The following is an 18,523-nucleotide window of genomic DNA, read 5'->3' as shown; positions in this document are numbered from 1 at the left end:
TTGCACTTAAGATGGTAAAAAATGAGCTGGTCCTGCAGAGCAGGGTCAGGAGTGGGCAGTCCTGGGGGAGCTGATGGCTGTGTATCCTCACCACTGTCACCAGTCCTGGCCCCACCAGCTGCAGGAAGCAGGATTCCCTCGCATATGGCAGGAACAGGGGATGACCAAGCTCTGTGTGAGGCTCAGTGAGGCTGAACTTGCTGATGGATAAGGATGCCCGTCACACCAGGAGCTGCAGCAGCCCAGCCCTCAGGCGCAAGCAGAGCAAGAACAGCCCAGCCAGCAACACCTTTTTGTTCATTTAAAAACATCCCATTGAAGATCAAGGTGAGTGTCCAGAGCTCCTGAGTTGGAGACCACCCCTCAGATAAACACCACTTCCCAAAGCTCACTCAAACCTCTCCCACCTCCCACTGGCACTATCCCTTGGATCACACAATGCTTTATAAACACACCCAGAGAACGCTTTTGTCTCTTCCCGTCCTTTTCAGATATTTTGGGTATTTGTGGCAATCTCTCCTGTTTATATAACAAAGCCACAGCCCAGTGTTTGTGACACCATATCCATGGAAACCCTAATATAGCATGCACAGGCGAGGAGATCTCATTAGGTGGCTCAGCTGCGGCAGCACTGGGGAGGGAATTTCTCTGGGATGCTCTGCTGGGAAGGTGCCTGGCTGCTCACCCAGCCTGGAGCATCTGGCAGGGCAGCACCACCTCCCAAAGAGCTAACAGTGCTTTCCTTTGGCTAATTTTGGCCTTGCTCCTGCTGTCCCATCACCAGCTCACCGTGCCTTAGCCCAGACACCCACCTTTGGCTCTGCAGGTCTGTGGGTGCGTGGCTGGAGCAGCAGGAGAGGCAGAAGGGATGGAGTTTCTCAGTCAGAGCAATCCAGTCCTGACCTTCAGTGCCAGAGCAGCAACAGAGACTGAGAGAAAGAGCAGCTCAGGTCCAGTTCTGGCCCAAATTTGGGGTGAGTGGCTCAGTGGAGGAGGTCTGGGGCTGGCTCCCCTTTGGATGTGATTTCGTGGGGGATGAGGCAAAAGTTTTCTTCCAGGGTGTAAAATAAAGAAAATCTGGTCCTGAAGAGGGCAAAGCAGGTGGGGAGAAAGCAAAAAACTGGAACAAGCAGAGGCTTGGCAAGGGGGATGTTACAGTATTTGTGCAGTAAGGCACAAACTCAGAGCAAGGAGGAAGGGATGGCTCTTCCCACCCATCCCTGCTGGATCACAGTCACCTCCAAGTGTCCTGTCCTGGCTGGCACGTGGCACATCTGTGAGTTAGAGCAGCCCAGGCTGCTGTCACACGTGGAGGTTCCCTGCAAAACCTCACAGCTCGCTGTGGCCCAGGTGACACAGGGACACTAAAGCTACTTTAGGGAGGGCAGGTAGGCACTCACCTGTACCCCTGCTGTCCAATTGAAACTCAGATTGGCAGCCCCAGTGCCCTCCTGGTGCACAAAAACCCTGCAGATCCCTTCAGATTCATTACAGGAACAGGACTGGGCAAAGAGATCCTTTGGGAAGGACGATAAACAACCTTTCCCACCTTGGGGTATGATGGAACAGATCCTGTGAGTCCTGGGGCTGCTCCACGGCTCTGATGGGCCTGAGGGGTGGATTTGGCCAGAGGGATTGCACACATTGATCAGGGCAGGGGTCCCTGTGGCCCTGCAGGGTCACCCACGCACCTGAGCATCCCCTCTGTGCCAGCCCACCTCCTCACACCCAGACACTGGGTCCAGCCTGACTCAGACACTGCCAAACCTCATCAGCACCCAGGCAAATTCGATCCTGGTGCTGACAGGGCTGTGGATAGCGGAGCCCCCGGGGCATGGAGAGCTGCACCAGCCGTGGGAGCAGACAGAAAGCTTCCCTCCCCTCCCTGCCCTTGCCCAAATTGAATTTCCATTTCTGTTAGCGAGGCAATGGATTATAGCTCGGAGGGGTGCTGCCTGCTTCAGCCCCTAATTTGGCGCATCAATTGTGTTTAAACTCCTTACCTGGATTAGTTCCAGGCGGACAGACCTCGCCGCTCCCCGGCACTGCCAGGCTCTGGAAGCCTCCGCTTCTCCCCAGCTTTGCATCACGAGTGGCAATAGCAGGCCAGGGTCCTTGGTCCCCAGGAGGGTTTGGGTACGTGGCTCTGCAGAGATGGGCTCAGCAACACCCGGTGGGGATTTAATGCTGCTGCCAGGGAATTCAGAATCCAGCACGGCCCAGGCAGCCCAAACCAGCCCTGCCCTGGGGTTACCAGCCCACTCCAGGTGTTTATTCCCTGCGCATCTTTTCTGCCTGGAGAGGGGCATGTGGCGTGTGGGGACACCCGAGTCCCATCTCAGCACAGGGACCAGCACAACCCCGTGGTGTTCCCTTCCTCAGGGGCTCCCACACGGGCACAAAGTGGCTCCTCTGCCTTCACGGAAAGGGCAGGACCCACAGCTCCCACCCCACAGCCCTCTCGTGAATGCTGCTCCCAAATGGGCCAAGTTTCCAAGTCAGGAAACTCTGGCGCTTCTACATCTCCTGGAAGTCTTAAAATAAACACTCTGAGAAATGAGTGGAAAGCTGGATCCTCCTTGCCTGGATTTATGAGCCACGACTCTAGAGAAACTGAAGGGGGCGGGAGGGGGGGGAGAGAGAGAGAGAGAGATGTACATAATTTTTTTTTCTCTCTTCAAATAAATTTTCAGTGCTTATCTGCAAAGTTCAGCTGTTTTCAAGCTGACCTGTCCGTGTTCTGCTGTTCCACTGCAAATTCCTCCTGTACAGGAGAGCTCAGGAACTCCACTTGCACATGCCAGCAACCTGGGGTTTCATCTCTGATAGAGGGAGGCAGAACTTGTTAGCTGAGGACCCCCTCCTGCCCCCGGTGAGGATCACTTTGCCTTCCTGCCGTGCTTGGCAGCTCAGCTTCTTCTCTTTACAACGAGGAAACGAAGCCAAGAGAGGAGGACAAGTGGGTGAATCTTCTTGGACGAGATCAGGGATAGGGAAGGACAAAAATCTGTTCTATGGGGCTTTTGTAAGGCAGCCAGACTTCTGCAGTGCTGGAGCACCAGGGCTGAGGGATGAGGGACATCCATCTGATGCCTTCAGTGTGTCCAGGAACGAGCCCAGGAGCCTCAGAAAAAGGGGAAAATGCTGCATCCTCCTTCAGGAAGGTGAAGAGAGCCGTGGATGGGTTGAGGTGCAGATGCAGCTCCTCGGGCAGAGCCCAGGAACAGCTCCTGGGTGAGCAGAACCGCAGAGATGCCACGCTGGGAGCATTCCCAGGCACCTCAGGCAACCTCCTGCTATCCAGACATGCTTTTAAGGCTTTTAAGCAGCAGTGGGAGGGCTGGTGTGAGACTGGGCCGTGCACTGGAGTCACTGGGGGAGGGATGGGGCTGAGGGCTGCTCCTCTGGGAGAGCTCAGCTCTCCATCCCTCCCTCTGCCTTGGCCTTTTGCCTGGTGGGGCTGAAGGAGAGAGCAAACCCTGCGAGCAGCGGGTCACCCGGCAAGGAGAGACGGCCAGGATCAATTGACACGCTCCTGAGTAATGGTTGTGTCTCAGGACAGTAAAACCTCCTCAGCTTTAACGTGGGGATGCTCACAGTGATGATTCATTAAAACACCGAGCTGAATCCGTTTCCTCACGTTACACAGGGCTGGGGAAGGCGGATCTGCAGCTGTGACATTGCTGCAAGGACCAGGAGGGAGAGCCGAGCCTCGGAGGGGACCCGAGGGGAAATTCCAATTAACATGGGAAAGTTAATAACCCAAAGAGAACCCATCAGACTTAAACAAATGGGAAAGGGGAGGGGGGAGAGACTAAAGGTGTATTTAAACAGAAGCCAAAGTCCCAGGTGCTACAAAGAAAGAACAAATATTGAATATATCTGGTGGTCTGGGCAGGTAGGGGTTTCAATGGGTACAAAGAGGGGTGGGAGAGGAGCTGGGCTTTGCTGGGCTTGAAAGGGCCAGAGTTAAATCCCACAAAGGCCAAAAAAAGAGAGGAGAGAGGAGAGAAGACACGTCTTTTCTTGTTGTTTGAGGGAAATCAGCATTTCCTCTGGTGCTGAGCTTTGCAGGGGAAATATTTCAAACCCTGTCAGTATTATTTAATGCCTGGGAGCTCAGGCAAGGCTCAGAGTCCTTTGTTCTCATCTCTGGCCACCTTTGGGGTGATCCCAGGCTGGGTTATGTGGACACACAGACCAAAGGCACCACAAGCAGCACAGCAGGTCCACGAGGGCTCAGCCAGAGCAGCCTGTGAGCAAACAGCCCTTCCCAGCCACAAAGGAAGATTTAAGAGCGAATCACATCAGCCCAGTCAAATCCAATTGCTATTGATAATGTCCATGTGCAATTAGAGCCAATTAAGGGGAGACAGCAGATGACAAGCGTTTGGCCAGGAGCTGATGGGGGTCAATACACCAGTCCAATTTCCCAACAGATAAATGCAATTAAAGAGTATCACTTACCCAGCTTGCCCAGGAGGACCAGCACATAAATGGGCACAGCCAGGCATCAGGTGCTGTCCTGGCAGGATGCAGAATTCCAAGAGCAAGCCCTGCTCCTGCCCCAGCCTCAAGCTGCGGGAGATGGTATCCATGTACTTCACCATGGTGGCGGCGTTCCTGGTCATCCTGGTGGTGGCTCTGCAGGGCTCGGTGCCCCACGAGAGTGATTTCCCCTACACGGTGCCCCTGGATCCCCAGGGGCTGCTGGAGCTCTCCTGGAACGTCAGCTACCCCGAGCAAGCTGTGCATTTCCAGCTCCTCATCCGGGACCTGCAGTTCGGGCTCCTCTTCGGGATGTCGGACAGGGGCGAGTTTGAGAACGCGGACCTGGCCGTGCTCTGGAGCGACGGGCACAACTCCTACTTTGGGGTGAGTCACTTGAATGTTTGCAAGGATGTTTTTGGGGTTCCCTCCCTGTGAATGCAACTCTCTGAATCTGGCTCGTGGTTTGGTAGAGTGGGGTACAGGGCACGGCTCACGCTGGGCCAGCCCCGCTACTCAGGGTCCAGAAGGTATTGGGGGCTTCTACCCCAGAGGACCCCACAGACCAGATCCACATGGTGGGTTTGGCATGGGGATTAACCCAAAAGAGAAAAGAATAAACACAGCAGCACATCAGCAAGGCTGAGGGAACCAGGAGCTGGATGTCTCTGCTGTGTTTAGCTGCAAAGACACACACACACACACAGAAGATGCATCGACACCCTGCTCCACTCGTGTGCTGCTGCCAGTCACATTAAAAATTAACCACAGCTCCCATTAATGGCTCTGAGAAAGGGCAGAAGTCACCAGGCAGAGAGGCTGCTCCTGCCAGCAGGAAAAATTTGGCTGTGAGTTGCATCCATAGGGATCAACGGGATATCAGGGCAGCCTGGAGAGCTGTCAGAAAACAAAGGTGTAAATATATTTGGGTGATATGTAAATGGGACTGCAGGGAAGACCGATTCCAGTTGTGTTGTTTGCTGTTGCTGCTGCAAATTCCATCCCTGGTGCCACTGTCTGTTTGCTGGGTTCCTGGCTGGGGGGTTTTCCCAGCCCTGTTCCCAGCCCACCACATCAGGCTCACTGCGATTGTGCTTGGCTGCAGAAAGCAATTCCCACTTTTGCCCATGTAAGGCTTTTCAGTAAGTTAAATTTTACCTCTCTGCTTACTTCAAATTAACCATGAAACACATTCTTCTGCAATCAGCCGCAATGTGATCTGTGGTGAAATGAAAGCATGAAAAGAAGGGTTTGTTATCTGTGCTGTTTTCCTTCTAATTACCAGCTTTTCAGGGTCTGTGGTGGCCCAAATGCTCCAGAATGTCACAGCAGCATGTTAAGAAGACATAAAGGATCATTTCTAATCTGCCTTCATGTGCTTGCCCAAAGACAAGCAGCACTGAGTGAAACACCCGGCAGCGCTCGGGTTTTCTCTTTCACTTGGCGCTGAACAGCATCCTGCAAGGAGATCTCAATAAATTTCTCCAGCCCTGCTTTTCTCTCTCCCAGCGACTTTTCTTCTGGATAAATGTGTCAGCTGTTAAAAAGATCCAAATTTGCTCAGCCCCCCATGTACTGTGAGATTAACTTGCGCTCCATATTCCTATGAAAACAAATGTCATGGGAGTTCCATGGAGCTGATTTCCCTCTCCCCCTCCAGGGACAATATGTTCTGGAAATATGACTCTATAGTTCTGGCTGAAATGGTGCCAAGTTGCTTTATCCTTTTTCTTCTGGTTTTGCCTCCCAAGATAAGAGAACCAGTGCCACTTGTGTACTTACAGCCAGCTGCTTCCTGGGTGTCTTCTCTGAGTAAACAGGAGACCCACAGGAGAAACAAAAGATCAAAGAAACAGCCCTGTTCAAATCCAAATTATCACAGGACTTTATACTCCAAACCTTCAAACCCTGGAATACCCTACTGCTTTGCTTCCTGGGGTGGCTTTCTCATCATCCTCTAGAACAAGTGGGTTTTGGGAGGCTGGGCTGGGCTGCCAGAACAATCTGGCCACAAGAAATTAAGGATTTTGCAGAGAGGCAGCAATTCCTAGAGCTGACATTATATTCTAGCAAGGATTTGATCTTAAACTGAGGGAGGCTGCTTTGTGCCAAGGGTTTTGGAGAGTCCAGCACTCCCTTCCAGAACAAACACCTCCAAAATACAGCACAGACCAAAGCAACACTTTCAGGTGTCCCTGGGGGCTTTCCTCCCTTCCCGACCTCTCCCCACTCCCATCTCAGCCTGGAAGGGTCTTTCTGCAGACTGTTAGTGCTGGGTCAGGTGTTTCAAGGTGTGCCTGAGCATTAGAGATCCCGTGGCAAAGGCCATTCCAGCATGGATCTGCCCAGGAGATGCTGGAGGTGGGCATGGAGCAACCAAAGCACAGGTTTCCTGCACCTCTGGGATGCTGAGGGTGGACAGGAGGACCTGTGGTACCTCTGGAGGTACCTCTTGGCTGAGCAGGCTGCTCTCTCTCTTGCAGGATGCCTGGAGCGATGCCAGGGGGCAGCTCCACATGGATTCCCAGCAGGACTATCAGCTCCTTGGGGCTCGCAGGGCTCCTGAGGGCCTCTACCTCCTCTTCAGAAGAGCCTTCAGCACCTGTGACCCCAAGGACTACCTGATAGAGGTATGGCATCACCCCAGTGTGGCAGCCCCAGCCCCATCCCAGCCCTGGGGCACAGCTCCAGACCTGTCCTGCAGGGATGTGCCTGTTTGAGCACAGCATCAGGTGCTGGTGCTGTGTGAGGCAGAGAGGAAGTGAGCTACAGATGTCAGCCCTGGCCCATGAGTAATGTTTGGCACCATCTATTCACAACCCCTTCAAAAGCTCTCTCAAGTGGAGCTTTTAGCTCGTTTGCATCATCAGCTCCTGTTGAACATGCATTGGGTCTATATAAATCCCTCCTGCATCACTCTGCTCCGCAGTCTGGAGCCAACTGTTGGGAGTGTTACGAAGAGGGGTGGGTGTATCAACAGGAGGCAAACAGGAGAGTTGTGACAGGAGCTGGGACAAAGGGACAGCAAATAGAGGTGCTGCTCTGTGCTCCTGTGTGGCTCGGTGGTGTCTCCCTGGCTCTGCATCCACCACTCCTCTCTGAGCTGGGATCTGGGGTAAACCTTCCCAGTGGGGATGTCAGACAGCTCAGGGTCTCAGCTACAGGCCCTGGCTGCAGGCATGAATCCGTGCAAGGCTCATCTCACATGAAAGCCTTTGTGGGCAGGATATTTTAGAGCCAATGTGGGCACAGAGTGTCCTCGAGTTTTTGCTGCTGGTGTTCAAAAGCTCTTGTGATGAGAAGTGTCTGCCATCTGCCAAAACACTGAGAGCCCTGGAGGGAGCAATCTGTGTCTGTGAACCATGAAAACACTTGCTGGTCTTTATTCTCTGATACTTTAGGAAAAGATTGTTCTCCTTCTCCTTTCTCCCTCATCTCCAGTCCCAAGCTCTCAGTGTTCTCGGTTGCAGTAGACTTTCAGCAGAGCTTGTGGTACCTTCCACCTGAGAGGAAGCTGGAAGAAAAGGGAGGACTTCAGGGAGAAGTTTTGTTTCTGCTGTTACCCCTCCAGGCTATTGCTGGGCTGGAGGGGGGCAGAATGAGCCCTGCACTGATGGGCTTGTCCCAGCCTGGAGCTCATGAGGGACTTGGAGGATGTGTCACCCTTTTGGAATTGATGGGAAAAACTTTTCAGACTCTCCTGCCTGGTAGGGAACCCTCAGCGACCACATCAGCTGGAGAAACACCCTGCAATGTAGAGCTTTCCTGGGACAGCACAGCAGAGTGAGCTACTGGTGCAGTCAGAGTGGGGCCCTGACCCATTTCTGGGTTCATGCCACCAGTGCCGGTGCTAATGGTGCCACCAGCTCCTGTTGTGCATGAAAAACCCGCTGATGCAGTCTGCTCTGGCTTCAGGATGGCACCGTGCACCTGATCTACGGCATCCTGGAGAAACCGGTGCATTCCCTGCAAGCCATCAACGTCTCTGCCCTCCACGGGGGGCTGCAGAGGGTGCAGCTGCTAAAACCCAACATCAGCATCCCTGAGCTGCCCAGTGACATGAAGACCATGGAGATAACAGCCCCAGATGTTGTCATTCCCAGCCAGGAGACGACCTACTGGTGCTACATGGCAGAACTCCCAGAGGGCTTCCCCAAACACCACATCATCATGGTAAGAGGTGGGAGAAAAGGGCTGCTGTCCCCAGGCTGGATCAGTCATTGTGTTCACATCCTGCAAATTCCATGTCACAGGGAGGGTTTCACACCCTGACATCTTTCCAAATGTGGTCCCAAAACCTTTTCCAAGTCCTCCCCACCAGTCAGTAGCGTCCTCATGTCTCCTAGAGAGTCTTAGCAGGAGGGGACCAGGTAATGTTTTCCCACCTGGCACTTCCAGCAGGTTCCAGGGCAGGTTCTCTGCAGAAGGAACAGACCCACAGCAGGATTTTAGCACACAGAGAGCCATTAGGAGCATAAAAACACAGGAAACAGGAGAACAAGGCTGGTGAGCACTGGGAGAGCAAGCCAGGACAGGACCTGGCTCCTAAAAGATGAGGCATAGTTGGTAGAAAAGAGTTACAGACATAAATGTGACTTGTGGGCATTGGCCAGACGTGTTGCTTGGGCCATCTCCTGCAAAAAAAAAAAGCATAAACCTGCTGGCAGCCCTGAGGAAAGCAGGAGATGCTGGGACAGCACCCAGCAGGTGTGGGGGTGGCTAAGGAGGTGACCTGGCACATCCAGAGTCAAACCACACCATGGGGAGAAGGAAAACCTTCAGACACTCGAGCTGCAGCGAGCGCTCAGTGGTTTCAAGGGGAGAGACTGCAAAGGAAGGCTCAGAAGGAGGATTTTCTCTCTGACAGATGGTGTGAAGTGAATCATCTGTGTGTAAGTAAGAAGTGCATAACTTCTGATACCTTCCCGCTGCTGCAGATCACTTCTACAGCTGGCACTTTTAGCCAGAGATGTTCCTCAGGCTTGAGTCACTCTCTCTACCCCAAATCCCACCCCCAATGTCCCAAGCAGACGTTGGATGGAAACAAAACCCGTGAACTGCAGGCAGAGCTACAGCAGCAGCACAGCCAGGACTCTCTTTAGGAAAAAGCAACATCTCCAGGGCCACCTCAGCCCTGCAAAACTGATAAAGGACTCGGACACCACACAACAGACCAAGATCTTCTGCTGATCCCCATCTGTTGCTGGAGAAGGGATGAGCTGGCTCTCTGTGGGTTCTGGTGGGCCCTGGGTTGGTCCCTAAGCAAGCCAAGGAATTAAATATTTCCACAACTGACCTAAATGCTCCTTGGGCACTAATAACAAGTTGTTTCTCTCTTGAAGTACCCAGATGCTTAACCCTGCCATAACCAAAATCTGAGGTGAAAGCTCTTGGTCCTTGGTGCCTCATGCCCAGAGCAACCTTCCCTCCCCATCCTGTGTCAGAAACTGGGAGCAGGCCCCAGACAGCCCTGCCCTGGCTCCTCGTGGAGCCTGCAGGCCCCAGGGATGGGCTCTCAGTGTGTCCTCTCCTCCCTGGACCTGCTTTGCAGTACGAGCCAGTGGTCACGGCGGGCAACGAGGCTCTTGTCCACCACATGGAAGTTTTCCAGTGCGCGGCCGAGTTCGACAGCTTCCCCCACTACAACGGGCCCTGTGACTCCAAGATGAAGCCAGAACGCCTCAACTACTGCAGACACGTGCTGGCAGCTTGGGCCATGGGAGCACAGGTGGGTGTGACAAGGGACATGTCACCCTGGGTGACAACTGCCCTGCTGCCTCCCAATCCCCATCCCACTTTGGGGCCGCCCTCTTCTCTGCTGGGGTTTGGCTTCAGCCCCGTCTGACCTTCCCAGCCCCTCCTGGGTGTGTTGGATTTCCTACCTCAGCTCAGCCCTCCTCCTCTTTGGTGCCATAAATCAGTGGGGTGGGGTTCTCCCCAGGGAATGGCCGTGGCTCCAAGCCTGAGGGAGCTCAAGGAGCCTTGGGACAGCGCTCTCAGGCAATGGTGGGATTCCTGGGGCTGGCCTGTGCAGGGCCAGGAGTTGGATGTTGATGATCCTGGTGGGTCCCTTCCAGCTCAGGGTGTTTTATGATTCTGTGACAACACTCAGGTGTTGTGTCACTGCATGTGGGATGAGAGAAGCTTTTGGAAGCAAGGACAGCTCTCCAAGCACAACCAAGGGCACAAATCAAGTCCCTTGGCCCTTGGTGTGGGTCAGGATTATGCCCCCACGTTCCCTTAGGCTTTCCAGCCTTGTTCCCAGGAAAGCCACCTCGCTGCTGCCCTAACACCCTCCCTTCTGCTTCCAGGCTTTCTATTACCCTGAAGAAGCAGGTCTTGCCTTTGGTGGCCCAGGCTCCTCCAGATATTTGCGTCTGGAGATCCATTACCACAATCCCCTGGTGTTCAAAGGTGAGGGGCTGGGTGGTGCTGCCCATTGCTTTACCTGTTAGACCATGGCAGGAGAGCTGGGGAAATTCCAGGGAAGGATTTCTGGGGAGGCCTGTGGCCTAAACCATGGCCCTGTTCTCAACTTCCTGGAGGGCTGATGGTCCAGATTTGTCCCTGCAGGAAGAATACATTAAATCCCCACCATGCTGCTGTTTTTTGGTCTCAGCAATCATCCTCACTGAAGGCTGGCCTGTGGCCCAGAGGTGGGGAAGGAGGCTTGGGAAAGGAGCCTGCAGGCAGAGAATTGTCCTGACTGAGTTCCTGCAAGGATGTGATCCAGGGCAACACCAGGGTTTAGCCAAGCTGTCTCAGGAGTCCCTCCAGTTTCCACAAAAAGTTGTGGGGCTGGGTCTGAGCTCAGAGTGAGTGACAGCAGTGCCAAGTCACCAGAGAGACCAGGCTGCCTGGGGAGGGGGGGATGTGGATGTTGTTTTCCTGTTCTCCTGCTTCGATAACATTGTCAGGAGACACAGTGGAAAAAAAAAGGATTCCAAACAACCCAGTTTCTTCATTACCATAAAAACAAGCAGCTTCTTGACTACCCAAGTATATTTTTAGGAGGCCAGAGCATATGTACTGTGGATCAATCATAGCACATTCGGCAACTCGAGAAGAAACATGGCTATAAATACAGAGTTCACATCTTCCATCATTTATCTGCTTTTGCGTGTTAACCAATAGTGTCTCCCCCGTTATTTTTATCCCTGGGTGGGCTCCAGCCTGGAGACAGGGAGCTCAGAGCTGGCCTGAACCCCTCCTGACCTACTGACCCTGCTCTTTCCCTTTGCCTGCGTGGCCTTTCGGGATTTTGGGATGTACCCATTATAGAAGCTGCAATGAGCCACATTCCTGAGGGAGTCCTCCAAAGCACCCCATGCTCTGTCCCTCTGCCCTGGGCTCTCCAAAGGCAGCCCTCACCTTGCTGTCCTGGGACAATTCAGCCTCAGGTCAGTGCCCTCGCTGGGGAACCAGGTGCATCTGGGGTCACTCAGTGAAGACCTGCACAAAAATCTGTAGGATTTAAAACAATTTCAAACAGGTGAAGGAAGCTGGAGGAGGGGCTTTCCAAGCAGCACAGCATCGTTTTTTTACCTGTCCTTCTTTGTTTTACCTTTTGACCTTGTCCCTGCAGTGACTTGTCCTTGTCCCCTGGCCCACCAGGTCGCCGTGACTCCTCAGGGATCCGTCTGTACTACACGGCCACGCTTCGTCCTTATGATGCTGGAATCATGGAGCTGGGCTTGGTGTACACCCCAGTGATGGCCATTCCCCCTGGAGAGGACAACTTCATCCTCACAGGGTACTGCACTGATAAATGCACCCAGCTGGTGAGTGCCTGTCCCCTCCAGCCTGCCTGCACCTCAGAGAGGAAAGGGTGCCCGTGGCTTTTCCCTGGCTCCAGGCAGCACCAATCTCCAGGCTCCCAGTTTGAAGTTTTAAACTCGCCGTGGGGTAGTGCTGGAAAGAAAAATCTGCTGTGTACAATAAACAGAGCAGCTGGTTAGGATGTGCTGAATCCTCCTGGAAGCGGCTCTCCTGGGGAGCCATCTGCTCCAGCTCCCTGGGGTACCATTCCCATAAAAACACACTGAGCTGGCCGTGTCCCAGTGGTGCTTTCCCTCACAGGGATGGGGAAAATTGGCTCCTGTTCCTGGGGATCTTGCCAGGAACTCTTTCAAAGATGGTTCAAAAGGGCCCACCTTGCCCTCTCAGGGAAGTTTCAGTGTGTGTTTTTGTAGGGCCTACCCATGAGGAATCATTTGTGCCACCACTAAGGAGGGCAGGGAAGGAAGCACGGTCTGGCTCAGCCCTGGAGCGCTGCTTTGGCAGCAATGAGGATTTGTCCCTCTGCAAGGAGCTTGCTGAGATGCTTTCCCAGGGGTACAGTGATCCCCTAAACCCCTTGTGAGAGCCAGAACAGGGACAGCAAGTTCCCAGCACACAGCAAGGGGATGTGAGGGAGGGGAGAGGGACAGGACTGGCCACGGGGGCTTGAGCTGCCCTTCCTCTCCTCCTTTTTTCCCCAGGCTCTTCCCGCTGCCGGCATCCGCATCTTTGCCTCCCAGCTCCACACACACCTGGCAGGGAGGAAAGTGGTGACGGTGCTGTCCCGGGACGGGAGGGAGCGGCAGGTTGTGAATGCTGACAGACACTACAGCCCTCACTTCCAGGTACAGGGGCTGCAGGGTGTCACCCCTGGGCACAGTGCCACTGTGGCACTGCTCTCATGTGTCCCCTTTCCTCCGCTCCCAGGAGATCCGCATGCTGAAGGAAGTGGTCGCTGTTTTTCCAGTGAGTTGCTCCAAAAACCGTCCTGATCCCGTGGCCCTGAGTCCCCTGCCTCCTTCCATCACCCCATCCCATCTGGGGACTCCCAGGGGGGCTGGAGGGAGGGTCCCTGGGTGGTATCTGCCATCTCCACGCAGATGCTTTGTGGACAGCAGGCCCCCTGTCATATGGCATAGAGCTGGTGTGTGGGTAGCCAGGAGCTAAATTAGGCTCCTAATTTAGCTGGGCTTCGTCTGGCAGAGGGAGGCTCCTCAGGGGGTGAGGATGAGCCATGGAGGTGCCCTCTGTCCTTGCTTGATGGAAGGAGAGGAAGAGATTCGGCATCAGAGTGGGAGTGGGTGGGAAAACAGGGCTGGAAATTGCCCCAGGGCTCTTCAGATGGGGAAGGACCTGACTGCAAAGCTGAGGGAAGTTCCTGAAGCTGCTCTGCCTCACGAGGCTGCTGAAAGCACCCACTGGAACCATGCCCAGGGCTGTGCCCTGGGGTGTCCCCATGGTCCTCAGCACTGACTGTGGCACGGAGGCTGCAGATCTGGCACTTCAAGCTCTTGCCTAAGTGCAATTTTAAGGTGTTTTCAACCCAGCAGGAATTCTTAAAAAGCGAGGAAAGCAGGAAACACCATCCCTAGGGAGTCTCCACGGGGGAGGCAGTTTTAGCAAGGCCTCCTGTGGGGTTGAAGGCTCCTGATATGGGGAGCAGAGATTTCTATGTGGAACACTCCCCAAACCCTAAATTTTCCTGTGTTTGATCCCCCCAGGGCGATGAACTCATCACCACCTGCACATACAACACCGAGGATCGGAGCAGAGCCACCGTGGTGAGTGCAGGGGCAGCTCCCCTGCCTTTGGGGGCAACCCAGGGTGGGCTGGGGGCACCCCCAGAATGGGCACCTGCAAGAAGCCAGGCTCAATCACAGAAGCAAGGGGAGGGTGGGAAGAAGGGAACTCGTAAGGCTCTGCTGCCTGCAGCGGGGATGTGAAGGTGCTAATTGTGAAGTAGCATGTGTCACTCTAATTCCCATCACAAACTGTTCCACTGGGGATTAATTGTAATTAAAGAGAAGTGCCACTTTTTGACAGTGCATGTTATTTCCTTACATAGGCAGTGGGAAAAAGAAAATAAAAGAGCCTGTCAGAGGTACCATCAACAGGGACAAGACTAAATATAGCAGAGGGATTATAGGAAATCTGCATTTTAATGTAAACCACACAGTCTAGCCTCGAAGTCTGTTCTTGCATAGAGGGCAGACAAGCAGAGAGCTGCCCATGCCATGCACCTGAAGGGGTGTGAATATCTATCTCTATCTCTCTAGATATCCAGATACAGATAATAGATAGAGATCTTGGGTATAGATGCATGTGAACCCTGTGCTCCCCAGCCCTCCCTGCCCCTGTGCAGCCCCAGCAGGGCACAGCCAGGCCTCGCTTCCCTCACCTTCCTGCCTGTGCCACAGGGAGGGTTTGGCATCCTGGAAGAGATGTGTGTGAACTACGTGCACTACTACCCCCAGACCCAGCTGGAGCTGTGCAAAAGCGCTGTGGATCCAGGCTACCTGCACCGCTACTTCAACCTCGTGAACAGGTAAAGAGCCCCAGCACAGCAGGGCTGGGGGGACAGGGACCAGTGTACAAAAGCCACAGCCAGGGTTTTGAGGGTGATTGTGTAGTGAGAACCACCAGGAAGGGGGAGAAGTCCATGGGAGGGACTTCTCAGCAAGAATCGGTGTGCAGCCAAGTGCATAAATGCAAAATATTCCTTATAACCCGGGGCAGACACCAAGGATCTGTGCCAGGGGAGCAGGCTGCAGCCATCCACCCATGAGGAGAAGGGAGATGTTGACCTTGCACAGGGTGTCCTACCCATGGGCTGGTCCCAAATCCTGCCCTGCAGGTGCTGGCTGCCCTCACAGCCATTCCAGGTCACTGCTCAGGCGGGGAGGAATTGGTCACAGGCAGCTCTGGAAGGGCACAGCACTGCTGTGTTTCAGCGTGGCCTTTCTCCTGCCCAGGTTTAACGATGAGGAGATCTGCATGTGCCCACAGGTGTCTGTCCCACAGCAGTTTTACTCCATCCCCTGGAACACCTTCAACAGGGATGTGCTGAAATCCCTCTACGGCTTTGCTCCGATCTCCATGCACTGCAACAAATCCTCTGCAGTCCGGTTCCCGGTAGGTACAGCCTCACTCCCAAAGCTTCCCGACAGAATTCCCAGGTGTAAGTTGGGTCTGAGGTGCTCAGGACACATCGAAACCCAGTAGGCTCAGGGCAGGGGACTGGACCTGCCTGGAAATCCCTGGCTGATGCAGGACATGGAGCCCAGTCCTGCTCTGTGCTTAGACAGTACATCTGGAGCCCACCATGGATGCTCCCAGCCAGATCCAGTTAGGAGATGCATTTGCATAGAGTGATTTGGAGGCTGCTTTTGCTGACTGGGAAAGTAGGGCCAGATCCAAGGAGAAACATGAGGTGGTTTTTAGGATTTTGGCAAATCACCCCAGGTCCCAGCAGAGCGAGTTCATTACGCACAGCATCTGTGCAGCCTCCGAATGTGGTGACCCAGCAAAATGTGAAGGATAAAGGACTGGGAGGTCTGTAAAATAAAATCAGGCCCAGAGACATGGGGACATGATGATGATGGTGATCATCAGCTTCCAATGCCATTTATCAGTGTAATAAATTTGGATGATACCTTGTTCCTGGATCCAGTGCTCTCCACTGCAGCACAGGAGGATGCTGAGCTGATTGCAGGGTTGACCATCAGCTTTCTGCCACAGTAAATTCCCTTTAGCAAAGTTTCACTCTGGAGTGGGCAGAAACCTTTCCAGTTTCCTGGAACTGGACACCAGGCACCTCTCAGCCATGCAGAGCTTTGCTGCAGGGACAGAAGTGGTGCAGAACCTCTATGCAGCAGGAGAATTAAGAATTAAACCTCTTAATTTATGACCCAGACAACTCTCTTGATTTCAGAGAGGTCTTGGGGGCTGTCAGGAAGGGACTTGAGGAGACCAGAGCCAATGCTGGCACAAAGTGGTCACAAGCATTGCAATGAGGGTGAAGGAGCCTCTGCCCCACTGGGGTTTCAGAGCGAGCCTAACTTGGGAGATATCTCATTTATTCCACACTGTTTCTGCCAAGAGAAAAGCACCAGCTTCTAATTAAGCTCATGTTCTTGCAGTTCAGTGATCCCAAATCTGATGATTTCTGGAAGGAACTGAGTGCTATTACCTATCGAGCCAAATCTCAAGGTAACACTGGTGAACAGCAGCGGGGATGGTGTCATCCCCAAATTCCCCTGCACCCTTGAGGGCTTGCAGTAAACTCTCTCTGTTCTGATTTCCACTTGAAAGCACTGAAAAACACAACTCTCACGACACTCCAATGCCTTTGATCTCTCCAAAAAGCAGGCTCAGGGTTTGGGATGTATCAGCAGGGCAGATGCTGCAGCAGATGGGCTCAGGGCTGGAGCGGAGCCCTGGAGCAGGAGCACCCCAAGGATGCTTAACTGCTCCTCTAAGCCATAAGGGCACAGGAGAGGAGTTGTTTCTCCAGCTGGTGCTCCCCTGCAATGCTGTCCCCTCTCTGCTCACTCCCCATGTGCTTTGGAAAGGTCCCTCCATCCCACTCCATCATTCCGCAGGGTTTTCCTGGTGCTGCTGCAGGCTCTGGCCCGTTTTGCTTGACATACCAGGAGAAATTTCAGCTGAAAACATAAATTCCACTTTCATCTTGCTGATGACTCACGGCTCTACCTCTCCTCTCCAGACCTCCCTCCTCCTGCTCACCCTGCAGCTTAGCCTCTCGCTGACATTTCCACATGAACACGCAGCCGACAGCCAAACCAGAGCATCACCACCCTGGAGCTGAGCCTCCCCAGGCACTCTGAGCTGCCCACATCTCCACCAGCCACCAGGCTAGGCCAGTGTCACATCTGAGTTAGATCCTGCTCAGCAGGCTCAGCCCTGGACACCGCCTGCACCTGGCAGGTTGCTTTTTGCAGGGAGCATCCCCAGGACAAAGTGCCTCCAGGGATGCACAGAGTGGGGGGATTTGTCCTGGCTGTGGTCACCAGGAGCCCTGATGGCTGTGACAGCCCTTCCTTGGCTCTGCTCTGTGGCACCTCAGCCAGGCTTCTGCATCCCTCCTGCTCCACGGCTGGAAATTCCTGCCAGTACCTGCTGAGGGAGCGTTTTCCAGAGCATGGTGGGACTGTGGGAGTCCCTGGTTTGAGCTGTCTCCACCTGACTTGGCAGGTAACGCTTTTTGGGGTGGAAACTCCCCAGCTGGGGTGCATTTGTGGAACATGGAGCACCTCAGACGCCTGTGCCACTCAGGGGATGTGTAGGTGCTTCTGCACTAGGAATAATTAGTGATGTCTCATGAGAAAACACCCTGATTTGGGCTAAAAACCACTTCAGACGTTAAAGCTCGTGTCATCTCTCCAAGCAGACAAACACCGAACCTCCAACACCTTCCTCCCTTTCTGGGGGAATGAGTTTGCACCCTCCGTGCTCTCACAGCGCTGACCTCCTCTCTTGCAGGGCGAGTGGGAGAAGCAGCCGCTGCCCCGCATCACCGGGAGGCTCCGGGAGCCCGGCCCCCGCTGCCCGCCCGCCCCGGGACCTCAGCCCGCTGTCCCCGTCCCCCTCCAGCTGAGCCAGCTCCGCAGGGACTGACACCAGCAGGCAGGAGCATCCATCCCTCCATCCCTCCATCCCTCCATCCCTCCATCCCACCGCATCCTGCCCCACACAGCGGTGCCAGCCGGTGCCCTGGCCCTGCCTCCGGAGGGGGTCAGAGCTCAACAGGCACGGTTCAGAAAGTCCTCCTGGGATGGGAAGCGCTATATTTAGTGCGTTATTAGCAATGCTGGCTCTGAGTAATGCTGCTTCCCACCCCCGGAATAATAACGGTGAGGTTTGCTATTGTGCGGCCTCAGGGAGGGGGGAAGGAGCTTGTTTGCCAGCGGGGAAACTGAGGCACGGGGCAAAGGGACGTGTGGGAGCAATAAAAGCCTTGCCGGTGCCCCACGGTCCCGTGTAGCTCAGGACGGCTCCACAGGTGCTCCCCCACGCTGGCAGCTGTGGCAGGGAGGGAGGGAGGGGTGTCACAACACCTACCCAGCATTTCCCTCCCTCCTGCAGGGACTGCAGCTCCCCACCACACTCCTTCCCCCACTCCTTTCCTTTCGATGCCACCAGATGCCAATGACTGGGAACAAACAGTACCTCTGGGATGGGGGGGGAGGGGGAATGACAAATCTTTTGTCAGGAAAAATTGCTCCATTAAATATCT

General features: G+C 54.2%; 1 protein-coding gene across 1 annotated transcript; it reads left to right on the top strand.

The window, feature by feature from the left end:
* The first annotated feature begins 4,443 nt into the window (after positions 1 to 4,443).
* On the top strand, positions 4,444 to 17,971 carry DBH (dopamine beta-hydroxylase). The gene is made up of 12 exons (XM_005529217.2): positions 4,444 to 4,875; positions 6,972 to 7,118; positions 8,404 to 8,661; positions 10,040 to 10,216; positions 10,800 to 10,902; positions 12,103 to 12,269; positions 12,969 to 13,112; positions 13,195 to 13,233; positions 13,989 to 14,048; positions 14,685 to 14,812; positions 15,240 to 15,399; positions 17,770 to 17,971. The coding sequence occupies exons 1-12, from the start codon at positions 4,444 to 4,446 to the stop codon at positions 17,902 to 17,904; spliced, it is 1,950 nt and encodes a 649-aa protein (XP_005529274.2). The 3' UTR covers positions 17,905 to 17,971.
* The last annotated feature ends 552 nt before the right edge of the window (positions 17,972 to 18,523 follow it).

This window comes from Pseudopodoces humilis, chromosome 22 (assembly GCF_049639895.1).
Source record: "Pseudopodoces humilis isolate 2021_Gansu_Grassland_sample_001 chromosome 22, ASM4963989v1, whole genome shotgun sequence".
NCBI classification, from domain to species: domain Eukaryota; kingdom Metazoa; phylum Chordata; class Aves; order Passeriformes; family Paridae; genus Pseudopodoces; species Pseudopodoces humilis.
Note: the sequence above shows the minus strand (reverse complement) of the source record. Positions and strands in the feature narration are given on the sequence as shown.

Excerpts from the sequence above, each read along its gene's own strand:
- DBH (XM_005529217.2), top strand. The coding sequence starts at position 4,444 with ATGCAATTAAAGAGTATCACTTACCCAGCTTGCCCAGGAGGACCAGCA. Across the intron at positions 12,270-12,968 it reads CTGATAAATGCACCCAGCTG|GCTCTTCCCGCTGCCGGCAT; the intron begins GTGAGTGCCTGT and ends TTTTTTCCCCAG. Across the intron at positions 14,813-15,239 it reads TACTTCAACCTCGTGAACAG|GTTTAACGATGAGGAGATCT; the intron begins GTAAAGAGCCCC and ends TCTCCTGCCCAG.